This window comes from Osmerus mordax, chromosome 8, assembly GCF_038355195.1.
Source record: "Osmerus mordax isolate fOsmMor3 chromosome 8, fOsmMor3.pri, whole genome shotgun sequence".
Taxonomy (NCBI): domain Eukaryota; kingdom Metazoa; phylum Chordata; class Actinopteri; order Osmeriformes; family Osmeridae; genus Osmerus; species Osmerus mordax.
In genome coordinates this window covers 281,573-303,048 of record NC_090057.1, presented here as the reverse complement: position 1 = coordinate 303,048, position 21,476 = coordinate 281,573, and the positions used below count along the sequence as shown (strand labels likewise).

At 48.8% G+C, this 21,476-nt stretch overlaps 1 protein-coding gene across 4 annotated transcripts in view; it reads right to left on the bottom strand.

Moving 5' to 3' along the window:
- Positions 1 to 10,106: 10,106 nt before the first annotated feature.
- The window catches only part of cd2ap (CD2-associated protein), a 36,754-nt gene continuing 25,384 nt past the window's right edge, over positions 10,107 to 21,476 (bottom strand). For 3 of the 4 annotated variants that reach the window (XM_067240996.1, XM_067240997.1, XM_067240995.1), the window contains 7 exons: positions 19,114 to 19,261; positions 17,867 to 17,976; positions 15,862 to 15,974; positions 15,667 to 15,750; positions 13,187 to 13,671; positions 12,921 to 12,984; positions 12,232 to 12,384 (listed from right to left, as the gene is read on the bottom strand). In XM_067240996.1, the coding sequence (XP_067097097.1) occupies positions 12,343 to 12,384; positions 12,921 to 12,984; positions 13,187 to 13,671; positions 15,667 to 15,750; positions 15,862 to 15,974; positions 17,867 to 17,976; positions 19,114 to 19,261 (1,046 nt within the window). In that variant the 3' untranslated portion in view covers positions 12,232 to 12,342. Of the gene's footprint in view, positions 12,185 to 12,231; positions 12,385 to 12,920; positions 12,985 to 13,186; positions 13,672 to 15,666; positions 15,751 to 15,861; positions 15,975 to 17,866; positions 17,977 to 19,113; positions 19,262 to 21,476 lie in introns of those variants that run through there. The other variant, XR_010876999.1, reaches the window with a different exon arrangement.

Here is a 21,476-nt window from a genome sequence, read left to right as displayed (position 1 = left end):
TGGAGCACCACAAACAGATCTGTTACATTGGTTTTACAGTGGCCCACTTCAAGGTACATGCTGATGCAGTAGGTTCAACAGTGTGAGTCCACCGTAGTTAGTTACTCTGATACTTGTAGTTTGAATTAGTTTTTGAATGTTATAATCTTTTTCATAAATGGTATCATCTTAATTTGAGTGAGATTCTGTTCCACATCGCCTTGGAGACCATTTGTCACGGATCCTCCTCTTGCACCCCCTCAGACGGTCTAGTTCCCCAGAGTACTGAGGACGGCGGAGAAACACGGACCGACTCACACCTCATTATTGCACTCACCTGCACATCATCATCAATTACACACAGTATATAAACCCTGTTCAGACCAGGCACTGTTGTGGGTAATTGTCTGCACTAAACTATTCTATGCAACTAATGTATCTTGTAAAATGTCCTAAAGTACAAGTAAAAGTGCTTCACCTGCCTTTGTCTCCTCGTTCCTAACTGCCAAGGATCAAAGTGTGATTTACCCAAGGTGGCCCAGGCTGTGGACAGCCACGAGCAACGCCTGGCCCACCATCATCAGATCCTGGGCAAGTTAACCGCCACCCTGCGGAACATCGAACAGACCTTGGCCGATATAAAGACGACCGGAGGTTCTTCTGGGTTAACTACAGACCAGAACACGGCTCCTTCCACACCACCGGTACCCGCTCCTCACACAAACTCACCTGTAGCTATGCCTGATCGCTATGATGGGAACCCATCCCAATGTAAAGGCTTTTTGACGCAAGTCACGCTGTATCGGGCTGCGCAACCTGGTTCCTATCCCACCGATCAGTCCAAGGTGGCACTTATCGCTTCCTTGTTACGTGGATGAGCTCTACAATGGGCTACGGCGGTGTGGGAAGGAGCTGAGGCAGCTACGAGCATAGACATATATATATACTATATGTATATATGTCTATGGCTACGAGGACCTATGCATCCTTTGAGTCATTTCAGGGCGGTGTTTGATCATCCCTCGGACGGAAAGGATGGAGGTGAGCGTCTGCTGCCGCTCACTCAGGATGATCAACCGGCGGCTAATTACTCACAGGCCTTCTGCACCCTCGCAGCGGCATCAGGATGGAATGATCGTGCTTTGCGTACAGCTTACCGACGGGGGTTACGCGACGACATAAAAACCGAACTAGCCTGCCGCGATGATGTCATGGATCTTAACACGTTGATTTCCACGTCCATTAAACTGGATGATATGCTGCGGGAAAGACGGAAAGCGACACTCAGGCTCCTTCACGACGCTCACTTCCCCTCCTCAGCTGCACACCACACTACCTCGGTACGGAGGACTTGCCGATGGAAATAGGAGGATCACCGGACCCCTCAAAGGGACGACGATGGCCGCGACGGGAGCGTAGTACCCCACGTCAAGATCACGTGAGCCCAAACCCAGTTCCAAAGTCTCAGCTATGTTTAATTTGGTACTTATTTGGTTTTCCACCATGTATGTTTCATGTTTTGGCTGCTCGCAATGTTTGGGGCTATCTCGTTGTTATGATCAGTGACCTATGCTCTTTTGTAAAGCTCTCTCTTGGAAGTCGCTTTGGATAAAAGCGTCTGCTAAATGCATAAATGTAAATGTAATACCAATCCAAATCCATCATGGTTCTTCTCCTCTGATGTCTACTGCCCTTATAGACTCAGGAGCGGCGGACAACCCGATAGACTACGGTCTGGTGACGGTCCTGGGTCTTCCCACACAAAGACTGAAAAACCCGAGACCAGTGACGTCATTGGATGGAAGACCACTGGGCACCGGCACTATTACGCACTGCACCTCTCCCATCACAATCACTATTTCCACTACACCCCCTCACCAGGAAAAGATAGTGTTTCACGTCCTTACCTCCCTTCTTCACAAGGTTGTGCTAGGAATACCATGGTTGTGCAAGCATCAACCCATAATAAACTGGAGTCAGAACAGGATCATCTCATGGGCTTCCTCATGCCGGGAGACCTGTCGACCCTTGGTCTGCGCGTCAACTACGGTGGAGAGTCCGACGGGTGGAGAGTCCGACGGGTGGAGAGTCCGACGGGTGGAGAGTCCGACGGGTGGAGAGTCCGACGGGTGCCCCTCCAAGTGTGTATTCCTCGGGAGTATCACGAATTCCAGGATGTATTTTCGCCGTCATGCTCAACGCAGCTTCCCCCTCATCGACCCTGGGACTGCGCCATTGACCTGATAGACGGAGCTGTTCCCCCACGCTGTCGGGTTTATCCTTTATCATGGACGGAAACAGAAGCCATGGAAAACTAAATCAGGGAAGCCTTAAAACAGGGGTATGTACGCAAATCATCCTCACCTGCCTCTGCCAGCTTTTTCTTTGTGGCAAAAAAGGATGGAGGCCTGCGCCCTTATATTGACTATAGAGGATTGAATGACGTCACTGTCAAATACCGTTATCCCCCGCCTCTGGTTCCATCTGCCTTGGAACAACTACTGGAGGCCTGCTTTTTTACTAAACTAGACCTACGCAGTGCATACAACTTCGTCAGGATCAAGGCAGGGAATGAATGGAAGACGGCATTAAGTACAACGTCTGGGCACTACGAATATTGCGTTATGCCCTACGGGCTAGCTAACGCCCCCTCTGTCTTTCAGTCCTTTGTCGATGACATCTTTCGTGACCTACTGGGAAAGTGTCATGGTTTACATTGACGACATCTTGGTTTTCTCCAACTCCTTCGACAACCATGTCCAGCATGTGAAAGTAGTGGTGCAGAGACTCCGTCAACACAACCTCTTTGGGAAAGGAGAGAAATGTTCCTTCCGCCAGAGAGAAGTCTCCTTCCTGGGATACAAGATCAGCCCACAGGGGGTAGTGATGGAAAAGCAGAAGACCAGCGCTGACAGGTCATGGCCTGTTCCCACCACCGTCAAAGGATTACAAAGTTTCCAGGGATTTGCCAACTTTTACCGTCGCTTTATCCGGAACTTCAGCTCCATAGCAGCTCCACTAACCTCCCTACTGAAGGGCCCCCCGAAGAAATTAGACTGGACCCCTGAGGCAGGACGGGCCTTTCACCGGCTGAAAAGAATGTTAACCTCAGCTCCGGTGTTGAAGCATCCCGATCCAAACAAACCCTTCGTCTTGGAGGTCGGTGTGGGAGCCATTCTATATCAACGACAGGGTAAGCCATAAAAGTTATATCCCTGTGCATTCTTTTCAAAGAAACTTAACTCTGCAGAGAGGAACTATGGAGTTGGAGACCGGGAATTGCTGGCGGTAATACTCGCACTTGAAGAGTGGAGACATTGGCTGGAGGGCGCCGCACACCCGTTCCAGATCCTCACGGAACATCAAAATCTGGAACACATACGGGCCGCTAAGCGTCTCAACTCCGGACAAGCCAGGTGGGCGCCAGGAATGCCAAGGCAGATGCCCTCTCTCGTATGCATTAGAAGTCTGGGATTCCGCTAACGTTAGACTCCAGCGTGCAGTGAGACGACAGAAGACTCAAGCAGATCGTCGATGGAGTGTGGCACCTGTCTACCGCCTTGGGGATCGAGTATGGCCAGGGCCAGGGCAGGCTGTCCACAAGGAACCTCCCTCTCCACCTGCCCTGCTGGAAGCTGAGTCCCCTGTTCATCGGACCCTTCAACGTCCTCCGGAGGGTCAATGAGGTGGCCTATCGCATACAATTACCGTCTCACTACAGGATTGCACCGACGTTCCACGTTTCCCTCCTTAGGCCTGTTCTCCCAGGAACCCTGGTGGATAACGTGCCTCGAGGCCCACCTCCTCCTCCTCTGTTGCAGGATGGCCACGAGGTCTACGCCGTGAGGGACCTCCTTGACTCCAGGATCCGACGGGGTCGGATTCAATACCTGGTGGACTGGGAGGGATACGGCCCTGAGGAGCAGAGTTGGGTTCCTGCTGGGGATGTCGTGGACCCTTCTCTCATACGGGACTTTCACCGCCGCCCCGCGTCCTCGGGGTCGGCCCCCTGGGCGGCAGTGTCCAGCGGGGGGAGCCGCGTGTCCGAGGGGGGGTTCTGTCACGGATCATCCTCTTGCAACCCCTCAGACTGTATAGTTCCCCAGAGTACTGAGGACGGCAGAGGAACACGGACCGACTCACACCTCATTATTGCACACACCTGCACATCATCAATTACACACAGTATATAAACCCTGTTCAGACCAGGCACTGTTGTGGGTAATTGTCTGCACTAAACTATTCTATGCAACTAATGTATCTTGTAAAATGTCCTAAAGTAAAAGTGCTTCACCTGCCTTTGTCTCCTCGTTCCTAACTGCCAAGGATCAAAGTGTCTCGTGATACCATTCAGTGTTTCCTCCTGCATCTCTCCCTGCATCTCTCCATCTCTCTTTCTTATCCTCCCTGCATCTCCCCTTCTCATCCTCCCTGCATTGAAACATGCTGTGTGTAAGTAAAATGGGAGGAAGATGATTAATTTGACAACAGATCAACAAAATATTACAAAATCCCATGTAAAAGAACAACAGTGTCTCAGTAAAAAGTCAGACATCTCAAACATCTCAGTTATCAAACCCTCCTGCTCCTTCTCCCTCCTTTCCCCTTCTGCTCATCCTCCCTCCCCTCCCTCCCTTCTCCTCTTGCTCCTCCTCTGCAGTTGTGTGTTTCACTGGACAGTTATGTGGGTCAACTGCAGTCTGTCTCTCCCTCCATTGCTAGAAGCCACCCTGGCATGAGATGATCTTCTCCTTAAGTCTTGATGTGGACCAGTGCTCGTGTCTAGACCAGCTCACTGAGTCGTTGCTAAGAGACTGGCTGGAGAAACGCGGAAACATGTATGACGTGTGCGTGAAAGTCCTACACTAAAGGCTCGTAACTATGAAGACCTTTGGGTCTGGGAAATGGGGTAGGGATGTTTGCATTTCATTCCTTCAACAGACACTTTTCTCAAAAGTGAATTCCAAATTCTGCATATAGGAAGTCCAGCAGAAGATCAAGTATCAGAAGAGATCTAACAGTGTTGTGATGGTCAGAGTCCAGGAGAAGGACAGAGATCTAACAGTGTTGGTCAGAGTCCAGGTAATGTGTCTGTATTTTCCAGACACAGTTCAGAGTAACCACATCTCAGCTACCAAGCACAGTGTAACAATCATATCTGAACTACAGTGCAACAACATCTCAACTACACCATTACTACATCGTACAGTGCAGCAAAAACATCCCATCTGGAGTGCAACATGAAGTGCTTCTGAGATGTATTTACGTTTAAATTAAATTGAATATATTTAGCAAACACTTATCCAAAGTTAGAATACACTACCTAAACAAACTAACTTCTGTTTTACCTCAGAATACAGAAGAGATATTTTTTCTGCATGTCAGAGCTGTGTCATAGCTGTGCTGGTCTGAAGGCAGGATCTGACTGTGTCACAGCTGTGCTGGTCTGAGGGCAGGATCTGACTCCTCCCTATGGAAATGTGATAAATTTTCTTTAAAGCATTGATGCTGCTTCCAATGGAGCAGCAGCATAGCCCCAATTCCCATTAAGGAATTGTTGATATATATGTAAAGATATATAATTTGTGGCCCCTTCATTTTAAGATGGGACCCCCTAAACAGCTAAATCTGGCCCCTGCAATAGGGAGCTCAGGGGGGAAACATCAACATAGGAAACATACACTAACCCTAACCCTACACTGTTCCATGTCTACTCATGTTGATCCAATAACCCACAGGGAAATAAAGATTACGTGAAATTGGGAGATAAATACAAAGCTTTGAGGCAGGACTGAACATGATTCTGCATGATACATGTTAGTGCATTTTCAGGAAAGAGAATTAAGTCGGAGTGTATCTGTGTGTGTAGTAATGGTGTGAAGCACCAAGATGTGAAGTGAAGCATTGTCTCTCAAGTTGCATGTGTGTGTGTGTGTGTTTGTGTGTGTGTGAGACAGACAGATTGAAGACCCCAGGGAGCGGGCTGCTCTCCAGTACACCATCAGAGCTGATGAAGAAGAGGACCAAGAGGTCTGATTGCAATTCACACAGGATGGAATGACTCTCTCACATGCACACATAAACACACACACACACACACACACACACACATACACAACCACAGCTCAATCATACAAACATACAAACACACACACTCCTTACACCCATAGACAGCCCAAGGCCCTCTGAGACTTCTGATGAGCTGAGGTAGTTTAACAGGTTTAACATTCCTGGAGGGCAGCCGGGAGGGGTGGTGGTGGGGGGGGTGTAGGGGGGAAATCTCCATGCTTGGCCATGCTGCTGATTTCAACCCACTTCAGAAACATTTCTCCCATAATACCTTTCCCTGGCTGCTTCCATTACGTCTCAAAAAGAGTGCTGTGCCAGTCATGAGTGTGTGTGAGGCTAGAGCTGACAGGTCAACAGTTTTATCCTGTAGCGGTTAGCGTTTGAACATCCACTACAGTTGGATGATTTGTTCGTTGTTGTGTGAGTGCCTTGGAAACTAATCCTACATGGAGCTGTCTTTCAGAGAGAAGCTAGTCCTACATGGAGCTGTGTTTCAGAGAGAACAAGTCTAATCCTACATGGAGCTGTGTTTCAGAGAGAAGTAAAAAAAAAAAAAAAGCACTGGTGTAAAAAGAGAAGTGACAATCCCAAAATGTTCTGTTTGGGCTGACCAAAGCTCAGTGGATAATTGACCCGGTAGCTCGCTGGATAACAGAGCGTACCATGTTCCACCTGAACACCTTCCCACCTGAGAGCATCTTCACCTTCATGAACACCATCATCCATTATGTTTCTGAAAAACACAACAGCTATAGAGATAATCTCATCAACAGCTATTGTTTTTTTTTTTTACATTTTTGTGGAAATGTTTTTTTTTCAAAAACATTTTTCAAAAAAAAAATTGTAACCTTTCGAAACTTTTGTTTCTATTTTTTTTGTTCAACCTTTAGAAACATTTGTGTTTAGAAACACAAATGTTTCTCCCCAAAAATGTGAAAACGTGTTCGAAACTTTTCTCCATAAATATTTTTTCAACCTTTCAAAACCTTTTTTTCAAAACGTTTCTTCATAAATATTTTGTCAACATTTCAAAACTTTTTTCACTCACAAAGTTAAAAGAGAGGAGGGAATAGGATAGGAGAACAGAACAACCAGAGTAAAGCAGAGCACAGTAGAGTATATTAGAGTCCTCATCAATAATGCAAATAAAAAATTATTACAGCATCGATATAGTATGAGTAACCAGAGTACGTTTCATGCATGTGGCACCTTCCTAGTCAGAGTTAGCAGGGGGTAAAAAAAAAGGGGAACGAAGAAAAAAGGTTGAAAAAAAAACACAAATTCAGAAAATCCACTTCAAGACCTAGGGGGACATTTTGATGGCCCACATATTCACTTAGGGTCAGGGTTAGGATCAGGGTTACGACCAGATCCGGGGTGGAGGAGTCCATTGTACTTCAAGCCTGTGATGAATACTTCCTCTCCCACACCATCACCATCATCACCACGTCTTCATAAATTAACAATAGCACAAAAGACACAATGTCACATGAGATTCTGGGAAAAGATTTTTAGTGGAACTGAAGAAGCATGAAATGCTGTTTCTCACAAAGAATCCTGGATCTGCAAATTAGGGTTATACTGCACATCAGATGATCTGAAGGGTTAGACTGGAGCTCTCTCACACACACACACACACGCACGCACGCACACACAAGTGCGTGCACACACTCATGTGGTCAGCCTTGAGACTGCATGAGACCCAGGGCAGAGGGTCGAACATCACGTGTCTGATTGTGGAAGAGAGGAAGAGGGGGTGTCTCCTCCAGGACAGAGGACAGAATCCTCTTTTATTATCAGCAGGCACATGAACAGTTCCTCTCACAGCTGCTTATGTACAGTATGATGAGGCTAACCCTAACCCTAACATGAGGGTGACAGGGGTAACAGAGGGGTAAACAGAGGGGTAACAGAGGGGTGACAGTGGTAACAGGGGGGTAACAGGAGGGTAAACAGAGGGGTAACAGAGGGGTAAACAGAGGGGTAACAGAGGGGTAACAGGAGGGTAACAGAGGGGTGACAGGAGGGTAACAGGAGGGTAACAGAGGGGTAACAGAGGGGTAACAGGAGGGTAGAAGGAGGGTAACAGAGGGGTAACAGAGGGGTAAACAGAGGGGTAACAGGAGGGTAACAGGAGGGTAACAGAGGGGTAACAGAGGGGTAACAGGAGGGTAGAAGGAGGGTAACAGAGGGGTAACAGAGGGGTAAACAGAGGGGTAACAGGAGGGTAACAGAGGGGTAACAGAGGGGTAACAGGAGGGTAGAAGGAGGGTAACAGAGGGGTAACAGAGGGGTAAACAGAGGGGTAACAGGAGGGTAACAGGAGGGTAACAGAGGGGTGACAGGAGGGTAACAGAGGGGTAACAGTAGGGTAACAGAGGGGTGACAGAAGGGTAACAGAGGGGTAAACAGAGGGGTAACAGAAGGGTAACAGAGGGGTAACAGAGGGGTGACAGAGGGGTGACAGGAGGGTGGCATAGGGTTGACAGACTGGGTTTCTTCAGGTTTCGTAAAGTCAAATTATTGTCTTTTTAGGTCACTTGGAATGCAATTCACATTAACGTTATCATTAAAATAAACAACCCCATGCTTAATCCAGGATAGTAATCCTCTTTCATAAGGGATTTAGCCACAACACTTGTTACCCAACAGGGCATTTGTGATGAAAGATCACTTCCAATTATGTACCAACACAGGGCACCTCTACTGGGACAGACAGCTGGACCCACATCTTAATACATTAACTGACAAAACTCTAATCAGGAGAATATTTATACGTTTTTTTTTTCAATTAGTAATTATCAGACAACCCCTACAACACACCACCAACTAACCCCAACCCACACTTTCAGATCAAAAGTATTGGCTACACATACATTTAGGTAAAATTAACTACAACATAACTGCATAGCACACAGGGTTGTGTGTGAAAGTGTGTCACCAAATCATCAATAGGTGTGTAGTGAGCCCCAGGCCCCATACTGGGCTACTGGGGGAGAAGGGCTCACAGCTGCTATTGTCAAGCTGACAGACACACAAGGAAACAGCACTCACACCTGTCTCTCTCACCTCGACATCCACTACGCTTTCAGCTTTTATAACTGAGCGACCGAGATGAAAGGATAGTGGCAATGAAGGATAGCACAGAGAGGCAGAGGAGCAGAAAACAGAATATTATTAACATCCGCATGCAAACACATGGGAGAGACATATGGAGAGAGTAGAGAGGGAGAGAAAGAGGGAGAGGAAAGAGAAAGGGAGAGAGAAAAGAGGGAAGCACAGGGAGACAGCAGTTTGAAAATAGCAGCTAATATAATAAAATATAATGTTGCTTATGCATTTTGAATGTCTGACCCTAACTTATCCTACATTGTTGGTTGTCATATCACTTTTGACGAGGATAAAGTTGTAAATATACTCAATTGTGTGATAACTAAAAAATCATTGTTCTGAAATGTTGTTTGTTTGGTATCATATCTGTTCTCTTAGTGGAACCACAGCTAGCTGCCCTCTAACAGCACCTTCCACAGCTAGCTGCCCTCTAACAGCACCTTCCACAGCTAGCTGCCCTCTTAACAGCACCTTTCACAGCTAGCTGCCCTCTAACAGCACCTTTCACAGCTAGCTGCCCTCTAACAGAACCTTCCACAGCTAGCTGCCCTCTAACAGCACCTTTCACTGCTAGCTGCCCTCAAACAGAACCTTCCACAGCTAGCTGCCCTCTAACAGCACCTTTCACAGCTAGCTGCCCTCTAACAGCACCTTTCACAGCTAGCTGCCCTCTAACAGCACCTTCCACAACAGTTTCCCTTCAATCCCCTCCGACAGCCGCCATTAATTAGTCTCGGATTGATCCAACTATGGGATGTGGCCCCAGGAAACCACACGGTAGATAAACCAACAATTTGTGAACTGATCATTTTAGGTTCTTCCCTCTAGTTGTTGAGTTCGAGAGAGAGAGAGAGAGTTAACATTTCCAGAAGAAATCCTCTGAGTCTAGCAGCATGTTTCCTCCTGAATGGACACGTGACCTGACAACTCAGAGGCACACACTTACATGACAGTAAATAAAGATATTTATTCATTTAGGGAAAAAAAATCGCTGTTCATGCATTTGTTTTTTTGTTTTTTACAGCACATGTAAACAAGATCACCTAGAAAGATGTTAAATGTGCACGTCATCTTATCCTTTTATTGTCAAAATATGGGAATGTACAGTATAATATAGGCCAACGAAGGCTATGGACATGATTAGCTGTTCATCTTTGAGTGATTATCTTCTTGCTGGACCTCAGCGTTAAGCAGCCAGTAGGAGAGGAGTTAAGACACTAAAGATTGTTATTGCTTTATGGCCAACAGGTTCGTTGGCCCTGCAGTGATCCAGAGAGCGGTTTACAAGGCCAACACAATAACCCACCCTCCCAGAAAACACAAGCAAACTTGCCCTCCAACACACACACACAACCAAAGACAAGTGAAGGGATGAGACGGGATCGCTCCTTAGGGATGAGCCGGTATGTTTGCAGGGCTTCTATGGAGTACTTATGCAGAGTTAATTTCCTGGGTAAGAAATTTGTGAGATCTGTATAATACATATATGCATATGTATATCTATTTAACTAAAATAAGACTTTATTCAGCCTCCGGTACAGAATCCACAAGGAACAAATGTTGTTCATGTTTGCAGGGGAGTAAACCCTGAGTTAATAAAAAAAGAACAATATCTATCCTCCATGAGATTGGAGCTCCAGGTGTTTGTAATGATTTGTCTGAGCAATGTCATGCAGCATTACCAGCACCAACAGCCCTCCTGGTCTCCAGTCCCGAACCCTAACCTCCTGGTCTCCAGTCCCGAACCCTAACCTCCTGGTCTCCAGTCCCGAACCCTAACCTCCTGGTCTCCAGTCCCGAACCCTAACCTCCTGGTCTCCAGTGCCTAATCCTCCGCTGGTCTGGACGGACCCATAACCATGACAGCGCTTCTGTGATTAATGCTCTTACACACACGCACACAGACACACAGAACATAACCTTGATGTAGACCACACCTCACCTGCCCTACCTGGTATACATCGGGTTTACATCTGACAGCTGCCTGTCTGCTCCAACAGACCATAGTCCTTCAGTCTTAGAAACAGACAGAACGGTATTCTGTATGAAGAGACAGTTGAGGGCATTTGGCATTAAAGAGCTGCAGCCAGCCAGAGGATGAGAGCTTCTTACAAACAACTTGTGTTCGTTTCAAGTAGATCACTATTGCTGGCTGTATGTTCTGGTATTAAACATATAGTCTATATCCTGCACCGTTAGAGAGTCTTGACCTGCTGTGTCTGAGAGGAAACCGACTGACACAGCAAGCATCAGTAACCAAAACAGGGCTTTCTATAATATGTGACTAGGCAGGTCAGTAGGCTTTTAATAAAATACATTATGCCATCTAAAGCATCTGATACATGTAAGCTTCCAATATCAACAATAACTGTTGAGTCATTGTGAACAGGCACATTAGTGTTACCCTGGATAGGAATGTTAGAAAACAAACACCACCACCATCTCTCCCCAGTGACTGTGAGGACATCCCTGCAGCAGCAGAGAGGGCAGCATCACAACAGTTCATCTCACAGGCTAATATGGATCTTTGTTATCATGAAAATCATGATTTCGGCCAAGATTTCTTTTTCTACCTGCACGTCATAAAAAATAAGAAAAGATTCCTCCTGTTTGTTTATACTGAGTCAGTAGTAAAGCAAGCCCCCCCCCCCCCCCCCCCCCCCCGCAGCCCCCCCACGGGAAGGACAGGAGAGGAGGGGGGGCTGACAAACCAGCACAGTAGTATTTAAGGCCTTGATCAGTTGTGTTGGCAAAACAAAAAATTAAAAGATACATAATAGTATACATCTTGGTCCTAATTCCACCTTCTTCCATAGCTAGAAAAACCTTAATATGTGCAAAAATGTTAATCTTTACAAATGTGGAATAGATCTGTAATAACTCATGTGGAATAGATCTGTAATAACTCATGTGGAATAGATCTGTGAGGAGTAGTCGTCCTCCTCCTCCTCGCCCCGCTCCTCCTCCTCCTCCTAGCAGGGGCCGGGCTGCTCCTGCTTCTCCTCCTCCTGCTCCTCCTCCTCCTCCTGCTCCTCCTCCTCATCCTGCTCCTCCTCCTCATCCTGCTCCTCCTCCTCATCCTGCTCCTCCTCCTCATCCTGCTCCTCCTCCTCCTGCTCCTCCTCCTCATCCTGCTCCTCCTAGCAGGGGCCGGGCTGCTAGCGGGGTCACAGGTGGTGGTCTTCACGTGGACTGAACCATCCTCTTTAATTTCTCTACCTCCATCTGACAAACACACACACCTTCATCTCAGATGTAGTCAGAGCATGTGTGACGTCATGTGATCCTTATCACACACACACACTATGACTTCTACATAATGTGCACATTAAGGTGACTGACCATGGAAAACTAATTTATATGCTTTCTGAAGTAGATCAGAGGGAGGGAGACAAGGAGAGAGAGAGAGAGCGAGAGAGAGAGAGACAAAGAGTTGGAGAAAGAGAGGAGAACATTAAGACTTCTACCTAGACAGGGAGTCAGGTGGCTGAGCGGTTAAAGAATCGGGCTGGTAACCAGAAGGTCGCTGGTTCGATTTCTGGCTGTGCCAAATGACACAATTCACCCTTCATTCAATCCCTTCATTCAATTCAACCCTACTGGCCTCGGGGGAATGTCCCTGTACTTACTGTAAGTCGCTCTGGATAAGTAAATGTAATGTAGAGATTATACTGACAAAAGTGTCTTTATGACACTGACAGATGTGTGCGTGTGCAATGTGTGTCAGCAGTGACCCGGTGTGTCAGCAGTGACGTATTTACCTGGAGTGCCACACGCTTCAACTTCTCCTCATCCAGCTCTCCCCTCAGCTCCGCGATCTCTCTCCTAGAAGCACCCACACACACACACACACACAATCAGACTACTAGTAACAGACTCCTGACCAGCTGGACCTACCAGTCTTCAGATCCCATAGCTGTAGAGGAACAGAGTTCACATTCAAACCTGCAACTTCTTTATCTTCAAAGAACAGAACTAAATGAAAGAGTAACCTAGTAGAGAAGAAGGAGGAGGCGGGGCTACGTACATCTGCTGGGTCTTCAGCAGCTCCACAGAGAGGAGCAGGTCCTTGATCTGAGCTCGCAGATCCTCCAGCAGGGGCCCCTGCTCCGCTGGCTCTGCCCTGGGGCCGGGGCCAGGGCCAGGTGCTGGATCTGCCCTGGGGCCGGGGCCAGGGCCAGGGGCTGGATCTGCCCTGGGGCCGGGGCCAGGGCCAGGGGCTGGATCTGCCCTGGGGCCGGGGCCAGGGGCAGGCGCTGGCTCTGCCCTGGGGCCGGGGCCAGGGGCAGGGGCTGGATCTGCCCTGGGGCCGGGGCCAGGGGCAGGGGCTGGATCTGCCCTGGGGCCGGGGCCAGGGGCAGGTGTGGCAGCAGGGGCCGAGGTAAAAGCAGGGATGGAGCTGGGGGCCGAGGGTGCACAGGGTTTGGATTCCGACACCGCCCCGGTGCTGGAGGGGTTGTGCTTCAGGACGGAGGACTGGTAGAGAGCAGGCATGGACGTGGAAACCATAGGCTGCAGGGGGGAGGAGAGGGAGGAAGAGAGAGGAGCTTTAGAGCAGTGGTTCTCAACCCTGGCCCTCTAGTACCCCATGTTTTAGATGTTTCCTGAGCCAACACACCTGATTCAAATGAATGGGTTGTTACTTAGCTCAGGTTAGGAATGTGTTGTCCTTCACAACAGCAGGGTTTAGATTTACAGATGCTGAACGCAGGAACACTCCAATGTATCTTAAGAGGTTCTTAACCAGCATAGAACACAGAGCAATACACAGAGAAAAGGCTGGCAGAAAGCTTGTAACAAGTACATCATGTATTCTTTCAAAAAAGATGTTTGTAATGTGCTCTACCACAAAACACAACAGGAGGACAATAACCAGGGTTTCCGGCAGCACTTTGCAGTTAAGGCGGCCGCCTAAGCAACACATGCGTGCCACCTTAACTACGTCATAGAAAAATAAAAAATAAAAAGTAAATGAGCGATATCCGCTGTGTTACTCTGTCCTGTTTTCTCCTTTTCATTCCAGACCGTAACCAATGCCAGTCTCCCTTCTCCGCAAAATGCATTAAAATAAAATAAAAATAACGTGCCATGAATTGGAAAACAATCATTTTTTACAATCTTTAAATATGTGATATGCCTCCGAATCGTGTGCTGCGTCCAAACAGCGGCATCTGGTGGTGGTTGAATGTCATCGCGCTATCTATCATCGTTCGCCAAACATTCTACAACATTCTTTATCCGGGGGAAAAGAAAAAGAAAACATTTTGGGGGAAAGACTCATCTGGCATTTGGATAGCCGACAATCAACCTAAGATAATTATTCTATATTATCTCAATTCTATAAATACTAGAATAACCTGTCAACTGCTGGCTCGAAGTATCTGAAATTATTATGATTGGCGTAATGTTCTTTTAAAGGCTAGTTGCATTTACACATGGTTGTCATGGTTATAGATATACGTTAGATATCCCCCCCCAGTCTGACGACAAACCCGACCCTACAGCCTTAACTAGCATGTTCTGAGGGGGTACCTACAGCCTTAACTAGCATGTTCTGAGGGGGTACCTACAGCCTTAACTAGCATGTTCTGAGGGGGTACCTACAGCCTTAACTAGCATGTTCTGAGGGGGTACCTACAGCCTTAACTAGCATGTTCTGAGGGGGTACCTACAGCCTTAACTAGCATGTTCTGAGGGGGTACCTACAGCCTTAACTAGCATGTTCTGAGGGGGTACCTACAGCCTTAACTAGCATGTTCTGAGGGGGCACCTACAGCCTTAACTAGCATGTTCTGAGGGGGCACCTACAGCCTTAACTAGCATGTTCTGAGGGGGTACCTACAGCCTTAACTAGCATGTTCTGAGGGGGTACCTACAGCCTTAACTAGCATGTTCTGAGGGGGTACCTACAGCCTTAACTAGCATGTTCTGAGGGGGTACCTACAGCCTTAACTAGCATGTTCTGAGGGGGTACCTACAGCCTTAACTAGCATGTTCTGAGGGGGTACCTACAGCCTTAACTAGCATGTTCTGAGGGGGTACCTACAGCCTTAACTAGCATGTTCTGAGGGGGTACCTACAGCCTTAACTAGCATGTTCTGAGGGGGTACCTACAGCCTTAACTAGCATGTTCTGAGGGGGTACCTACAGCCTTAACTAGCATGTTCTGAGGGGGTACCTACAGCCTTAACTAGCATGTTCTGAGGGGGTACCTACAGCCTTAACTAGCATGTTCTGAGGGGGTACCTACAGCCTTAACTAGCATGTTCTGAGGGGGTACCTACAGCCTTAACTAGCATGTTCTGAGGGGGTACCTACAGCCTTAACTAGCATGTTCTGAGGGGGCATGTGCACGTGGCACTTACTCCTGTACCGTGTCTCTCTGTGCCAGGTTACAGGTTACATCACAGATGCTTTTATCCAAAGCATGCGTTTATCCAAATAGTGCCTATAAAAAGAACAGGTGTAATGGTGTTGTTTGTAATGGTGTTGTTGTGGTGACATTACCTTCCTGCTGTCTGGCAGTGTGGGCTTGGCAGAGTCATCCTCCTCCACCAGGAAGGACTTCTCCGGTGAGACATCCTTGTTTGGCTGCAGGAGAGAGGCTGTTACAGGTGGGGGCTAGAGCTGGGCTAGAGTAAGGGGCGTGTGTGTGTGTGCGTGTGTGTGTGTGCGTGTGTGTGTGTGTGTGTGTCCACTCACTGAGTGTGCTCCTAAGTGTGCGGGAAGTCTCCTGCCAGGCATCTTGGGCCTGCTGGCCGTGGGGTGAGACAGCTTCTCTGAGCCTGGAGACAGGTCCCTAAACCCTAGCAGGTCTGGAGGGGGGGGTAAGACAGGGCATGGTGACAGAAAAGTTACAAAAATAAAACAAAGTCATCTGAAGGAGACAGAGTAAGTGTGTGAGAGTATACAGAGCAGGGGTGTAGCCGTAACGCCCCTGCTCTGTATACCAGTGCACACTCTTACTCTGTATCAGGGGCGTTAGGGGCCTCATACAGAGGAAGAGTGTTTGTGCACTGGGAAAACAGAGATGGCATCTCCCCGTGCAGGAGGGAGGGAGAGGTTGAGAGGGTTTCCATGTTTCTGACACACTGTTCCAGCAGCCACTTGTCACTTTTATAGGGTTAGGGTATAGGTGTTGTCCAGAATCACCCCACACTTCCCCCGGGGCTGGGCAACAGCACTCAGATCCCTCCTCTCCCTCTCTTTCCCTCTCCCTCCTCTCACTCTCTTTCCCTCTCCCTCTCCCTCTCCCCCCTCTCCCTCCCTCTCTCTCTCTCTCTCCACTCCCTCCCTCTCCCTCCTCTCCTTCCTTCACCATCTCTTTCCCTCACCCGCTAACGTTAGCTAGCTAGCTACCCACATGACTAAATACGGTCACATACAAGAGAATCCACATTCTGTGTGTTTAACTAGAGGAACCAGCAACCAGTCAGGCACACACACACACACACACAACGGGCACTGCAGCACCAGTGAAATCAAACTGCAAACCCCTGTAATCCCTCTCTCCTTTCTCTGCCTGTCCTCCACCCCTCCTGACAGGAGAGGGGTTAAGCTCTCTGTCCCACGGGCTGAGAGAACTCACACGCCTGAACTATCAAGCCTTCAGTATGCTTAGTTCACACGTGTGAATTAGTATCTGTGAAGGGCTTCGTATGCAACAGGGGCATTAGCACCAGTAATCACGTCCTGCTATGAGAAACTCACCATAAACATGTATCATTTCAACTGAGAGGAGCCCAGCCAGCCGGCTAGGATAAAAGGATAACACAAAGATTGTGCCATCATCCCATCAACGGCACATACCGTAAGTCATAACATCAACATGCAATCGTTCCTTCTGCTCAGCCATTTAAGTGAACTACTATTCTCTGAGGTTGATGAGTTAAGAGTGAATATTCTAGGAGATTTTGTGGTGAGCTCAGTACAGCATTGAGATGGGCATTTAGATTGTCTTTCTTTTGAGGCTTTTACAAACCCTAACTCACTACATAAAGCACAGTGTGTGTTTGAGTGTGTGCATTTGTGTGTGTGTGTTTGAGTGTGTGCATGTGTGCTTTTATGTGTGTGTTTGAGTGTGTGCGTTTGTATGTGTGTGTATATAGGGGGTCAGATGGGTGAGCGGTTAGGGAATCGGGCTATTAATCAGAAGGTTGGCGGTTCGATTCCTGGCCGTGCGATACAACGTTGTTTCCTTGAGCAAGGGGGGGGGAATGTGTTCTTACTGTAAGTCGCTCTGGATAAGAGCATCTGCTAGATGACTTAATGTAATGTATGAGTGCTTCTACATAGTATCAATGTCCTGTATGTGTGTATGTGAGAGAGAGTGCTTCTACAATCATGGCCATAAGTTTTGGCAATGACAAATGTTGTGTTTTGCAAAGTTTGTTGGTTCAGTATTTGAAAAAAATGTTTTCACATGTTTCTATGTTTCTATAAGGCACATTTCATATTTTTTTAAGCTTTTTGGGGCGAAAATGTTCAATATATGCAAATAGTCCCCTCTTTTACAGCAGTCAATCTGCTCTTAAAATCCAATCAGAATGATACAGTGATGTCACCTGACTAGAACTAGTTCACACTTTCCCCTGTTCTGATAATATGACTTACTGAAATTATGTTAGCAGTCATTTTATGCCAGCAAACTCTGCAAACACAAAATGTATGTTGCTCCCAATACTTTTGGCCACGGCTGTACACATACCCATGTCCAAGGCCTTCTCTCCCCAGTCTGCAGAGAGGGTGTTTGGTTTGCTAGGTAACGTGGGCTCAAAGTCAGACTTTGGTCTCTGTGAAGGCACCTCTCCATTGTGTCTGTAACAGGGAGGAGCAGGAGGAGAGGGAAGAGTACATCTAGTTACGGCAAGGTAAAAGGGCTAAACAATAATAATCTTGACTAGCAGACATGTAACAGCAGGGTGGTGGAGAGAGGGCTGGAGGGAGGTGGAGAGAGGGCTGGAGGGAGGTGGAGAGAGGGCTGGAGGGTGGTGGAGAGAGGGCTGGAGGGAGGTGGAGAGAGGGCTGGAGGGTGGTGGAGAGAGGGATGGAGGGAGGTGGAGAGAGGGCTGGAGGGTGGTGGAGAGAGGGCTGGAGGGAGGTGGAGAGAGGGCTGGAGGGTGGTGGAGAGAGGGATGGAGGGAGGTGGAGAGAGGGCTGGAGGGTGGTGGAGAGAGGGCTGGAGGGAGGTGGAGAGGGCTGGAGGGAGGTGGAGAGAGGGCTGGAGGGAGGTGGAGAGAGGGCTGGAGGGAGGTGGAGAGGGCTGGAGGGAGATGGAGAGAGGGCTGGAGGGAGGTGGAGAGGGCTGGAGGGAGATGGAGGTGGAGAGAGGGCTGGAGGGAGGTGGAGAGAGGGCTGGAGGGAGGTGGAGAGAGGGCTGGAGGGAGGTGGAGAGAGTGCTGGAGGGAGGTGGAGAGAGGGCTGGAGGGAGGTGGAGATGGCTGGAGGGAGGTGGAGAGAGGTGGAGATGGCTGGAGGGAGGTGGAGAGAGGGCTGGAGGGAGGTGGAGAGAGGGCTGGAGGGAGGTGGAGAGGGCTGGAGGGAGGTGGAGAGAGGGATGGAGGGAGGTGGAGAGAGGGCTGGAGGGAGGTGGAGAGGGCTGGAGGGAGGTGGAGAGGGAGGTGGAGAGAGGGCTGGAGGGAGGTGGAGAGAGGGCTGGAGGGTGGTGGAGAGAGGGCTGGAGGGAGGTGGAGAGAGGGCTGGAGGGAGGTGGAGAGAGGGCTGGAGGGAGGGCTGGAGGAAGGTAGAGAGAGGGCTGGAGGGAGGTGGAGAGAGGGCTGGAGGGAGGTGGAGAGAGGGCTGGAGGGAGGTGGAGAGAGGGCTGGAGGGAGGGCTGGAGGAAGGTAGAGAAAGGGCTGGAGGGAGGTGGAGAGAGGGCTTGATAATGGATTAGGGATCGACAGGGTAATGTATTAGGGATTGGCAGGTGAGCGGGGTTAGAGAGGGAGGACTGACTTGGCTCCAGGTGAGGGTGCGAGGGGCTTGTCGGGGCGCTTGGGGGGCAGGCTGCCTGGCCGGCCCTTGCCCGGGGGGGCCAGGGGCTTCTTAGGGGGCACCACAGGGGCGGAGGGTTTGGCCTTCGGGTCGGGCACCGTCTTGTCACCTAGAGGGAGAGAACAGCAGAGGCTGGTGTTAACAACCATCATCATCCTCATCATCCTCATCCTCATCATCCTCGTCATTTTCCCCTGGAGAGAGCTGGGGTGGGAAACACAGCTCTGAGGTTTCATTGACAAACTTTTAACTACATAAGACCTAGAGTAACAATATTGTAGGTACATAGGAACTGCTCTGTACTTGACATTAAGGTTACATTAACTACCGTGTAACTACATAGCACTGCATTGTAGTTGCATGCAACTGTCACTGCATTGTTGCCAAATATGCAAACACTCCCCACACACACACACACTCTCCAGGGACTACACAGTAGTAAACACACACACACTCTCCAGGGACTACACAGTAGTAAACATGATAAAACTAAGAAATAAACTGACAAACAAACAAAGACACAACGTGCATCCTGGATCAAGGACAAGGCTGTTTCCAGCTGCCCTCCTCTTCCATGCTGTGTAACTAAACATGCTCTCAGTGGACTGGGGTGCCCCGAGCGCTGCTCACAGAGGAGGGGGGAGACAGAGGGAGTAGGAGAGGGGGGGGCAGAGAGGAGAGAGGGGGGAAACAGAGAGGAGAGAGAAGGGTGTGTGTGTGTAGAGCTGGAGAGAGGGGGGAAACAGAGAGGAGAGAGAAGGGTGTGTGTGTGTAGAGCTGAGTGCACTACACCACATTTAGGGCTTCCAAGTCTTTCTCACAGATGGAAGGGTCATTTCTAGAATGTGCAGGATCCCTCTGGGATGTGGAAGTGTTCTTCTGCTCCATGAAACACAGGCTGGAAAAGCCACTGTGATTTAGCTTCATCTGCATACAAGCCTGTCACCCTGCATCATCAAGACACTGGCACATCAACATATCTCCAGTCCTCTCTCCTCTCCCTCTCTCCACTCGCTCCCTCTCTCCTCTCCCTCTCTCCACTCGCTCCCTCTCTCCTCTCCCTCTCTCCACTCGCTCCCTCTCTCCTCTCCCTCTCTCCACTCGCTCCATCTCTCCCCTCCATCTCTCTCCCCAGCAGAGCATTGCAGTAAGTGTCTGGTGTTTCTATCTAAGCTCAACTTTTATCTGGGTCATTGCTGCAACTCTACGAATACTGTTCTATCACTCCATTCTTCAGGTAAAACGGAGAAGAAATGATCATTAATAAGAGTGACAAACTTAGTACCTAGACTCAACATGTATGACAGGTAGATAGAGACAGACACACACACACAGCAGGTTACAGACTTGCACCAGATTCTGTGCGTGCAGCATTTCCTGTAGGCAGCTTGTTAACATCATATCATAATCTCTTCTGTGATTCAAAACTACTCTGCCAAATACTGCTGGAGTGAACAGAACACTGATTCAAATACTGCTGATTCAAATACTGCTCTGTTGGTGTGAATACAGCCCTGTGATTCAAATACTGCTCTGTTGGTGTGAATACAGCCCTGTGATTCAAATACTGCTCTGTTGGTGTGAATACAGCCCTGTGATTCAAATACTGCTCTGTTGGTGTGAATACAGCCCTGTGATTCAAATACTGGCCTTTTTGTTATGGCACATGTAAGTGGACCAGGTCTCGCATCCCCTTGGTAGAGCCAATCACAGCAGGGTCTGGCTGAGGGACTTCATCAAGGAGCAGGGGAGGAGTGGGGGGGGGGGGGGGAGGAGCGGCAGGGGAGTAGGGGGGGAGCAGGTGAGGCAGGCAGAGGTCAGGAGGCTGTCAGATTAAGCTAAAGATGAGTCCTCCCATGTGAGGAGGAGCAGGAGAGGACAGGAACAGGACAGGAGGAGAAGGAGAGGAGGGTCTGTCTCTCTGTCTCTGTCTCTCTCTCTCTCTCTCTGTCTCTCTCTCTCTCTCTCTGTCTCTCTCTCTCTCTGTCTCTCTCTCTCTCTCTCTCTCTCTCTCTCTCTCTCTCTCTCTCTGTCTCTCTCTCTGTCTCTCTCTCTCTCTCTGTCTCTCTCTCTGTCTCTCTCTGTCTCTCTCTCTGTCTCTCTCTCTGTCTCTCTCTCTGTCTCTCTCTCTGTCTCTCTCTGTCTCTCTCTCTCTCTGTCTCTCTCTGTCTCTCTCTCTGTCTCTCTCTCTGTCTCTCTCTGTCTCTCTCTCTCTCTGTCTCTCTCTGTCTCTCTCTGTCTCTCTCTCTGTCTCTCTCTCTGTCTCTCTCTCTGTCTCTCTCTGCCCGTCTCTCTCTGCCCGTCTCTCTCTGCCCGTCTCTCTC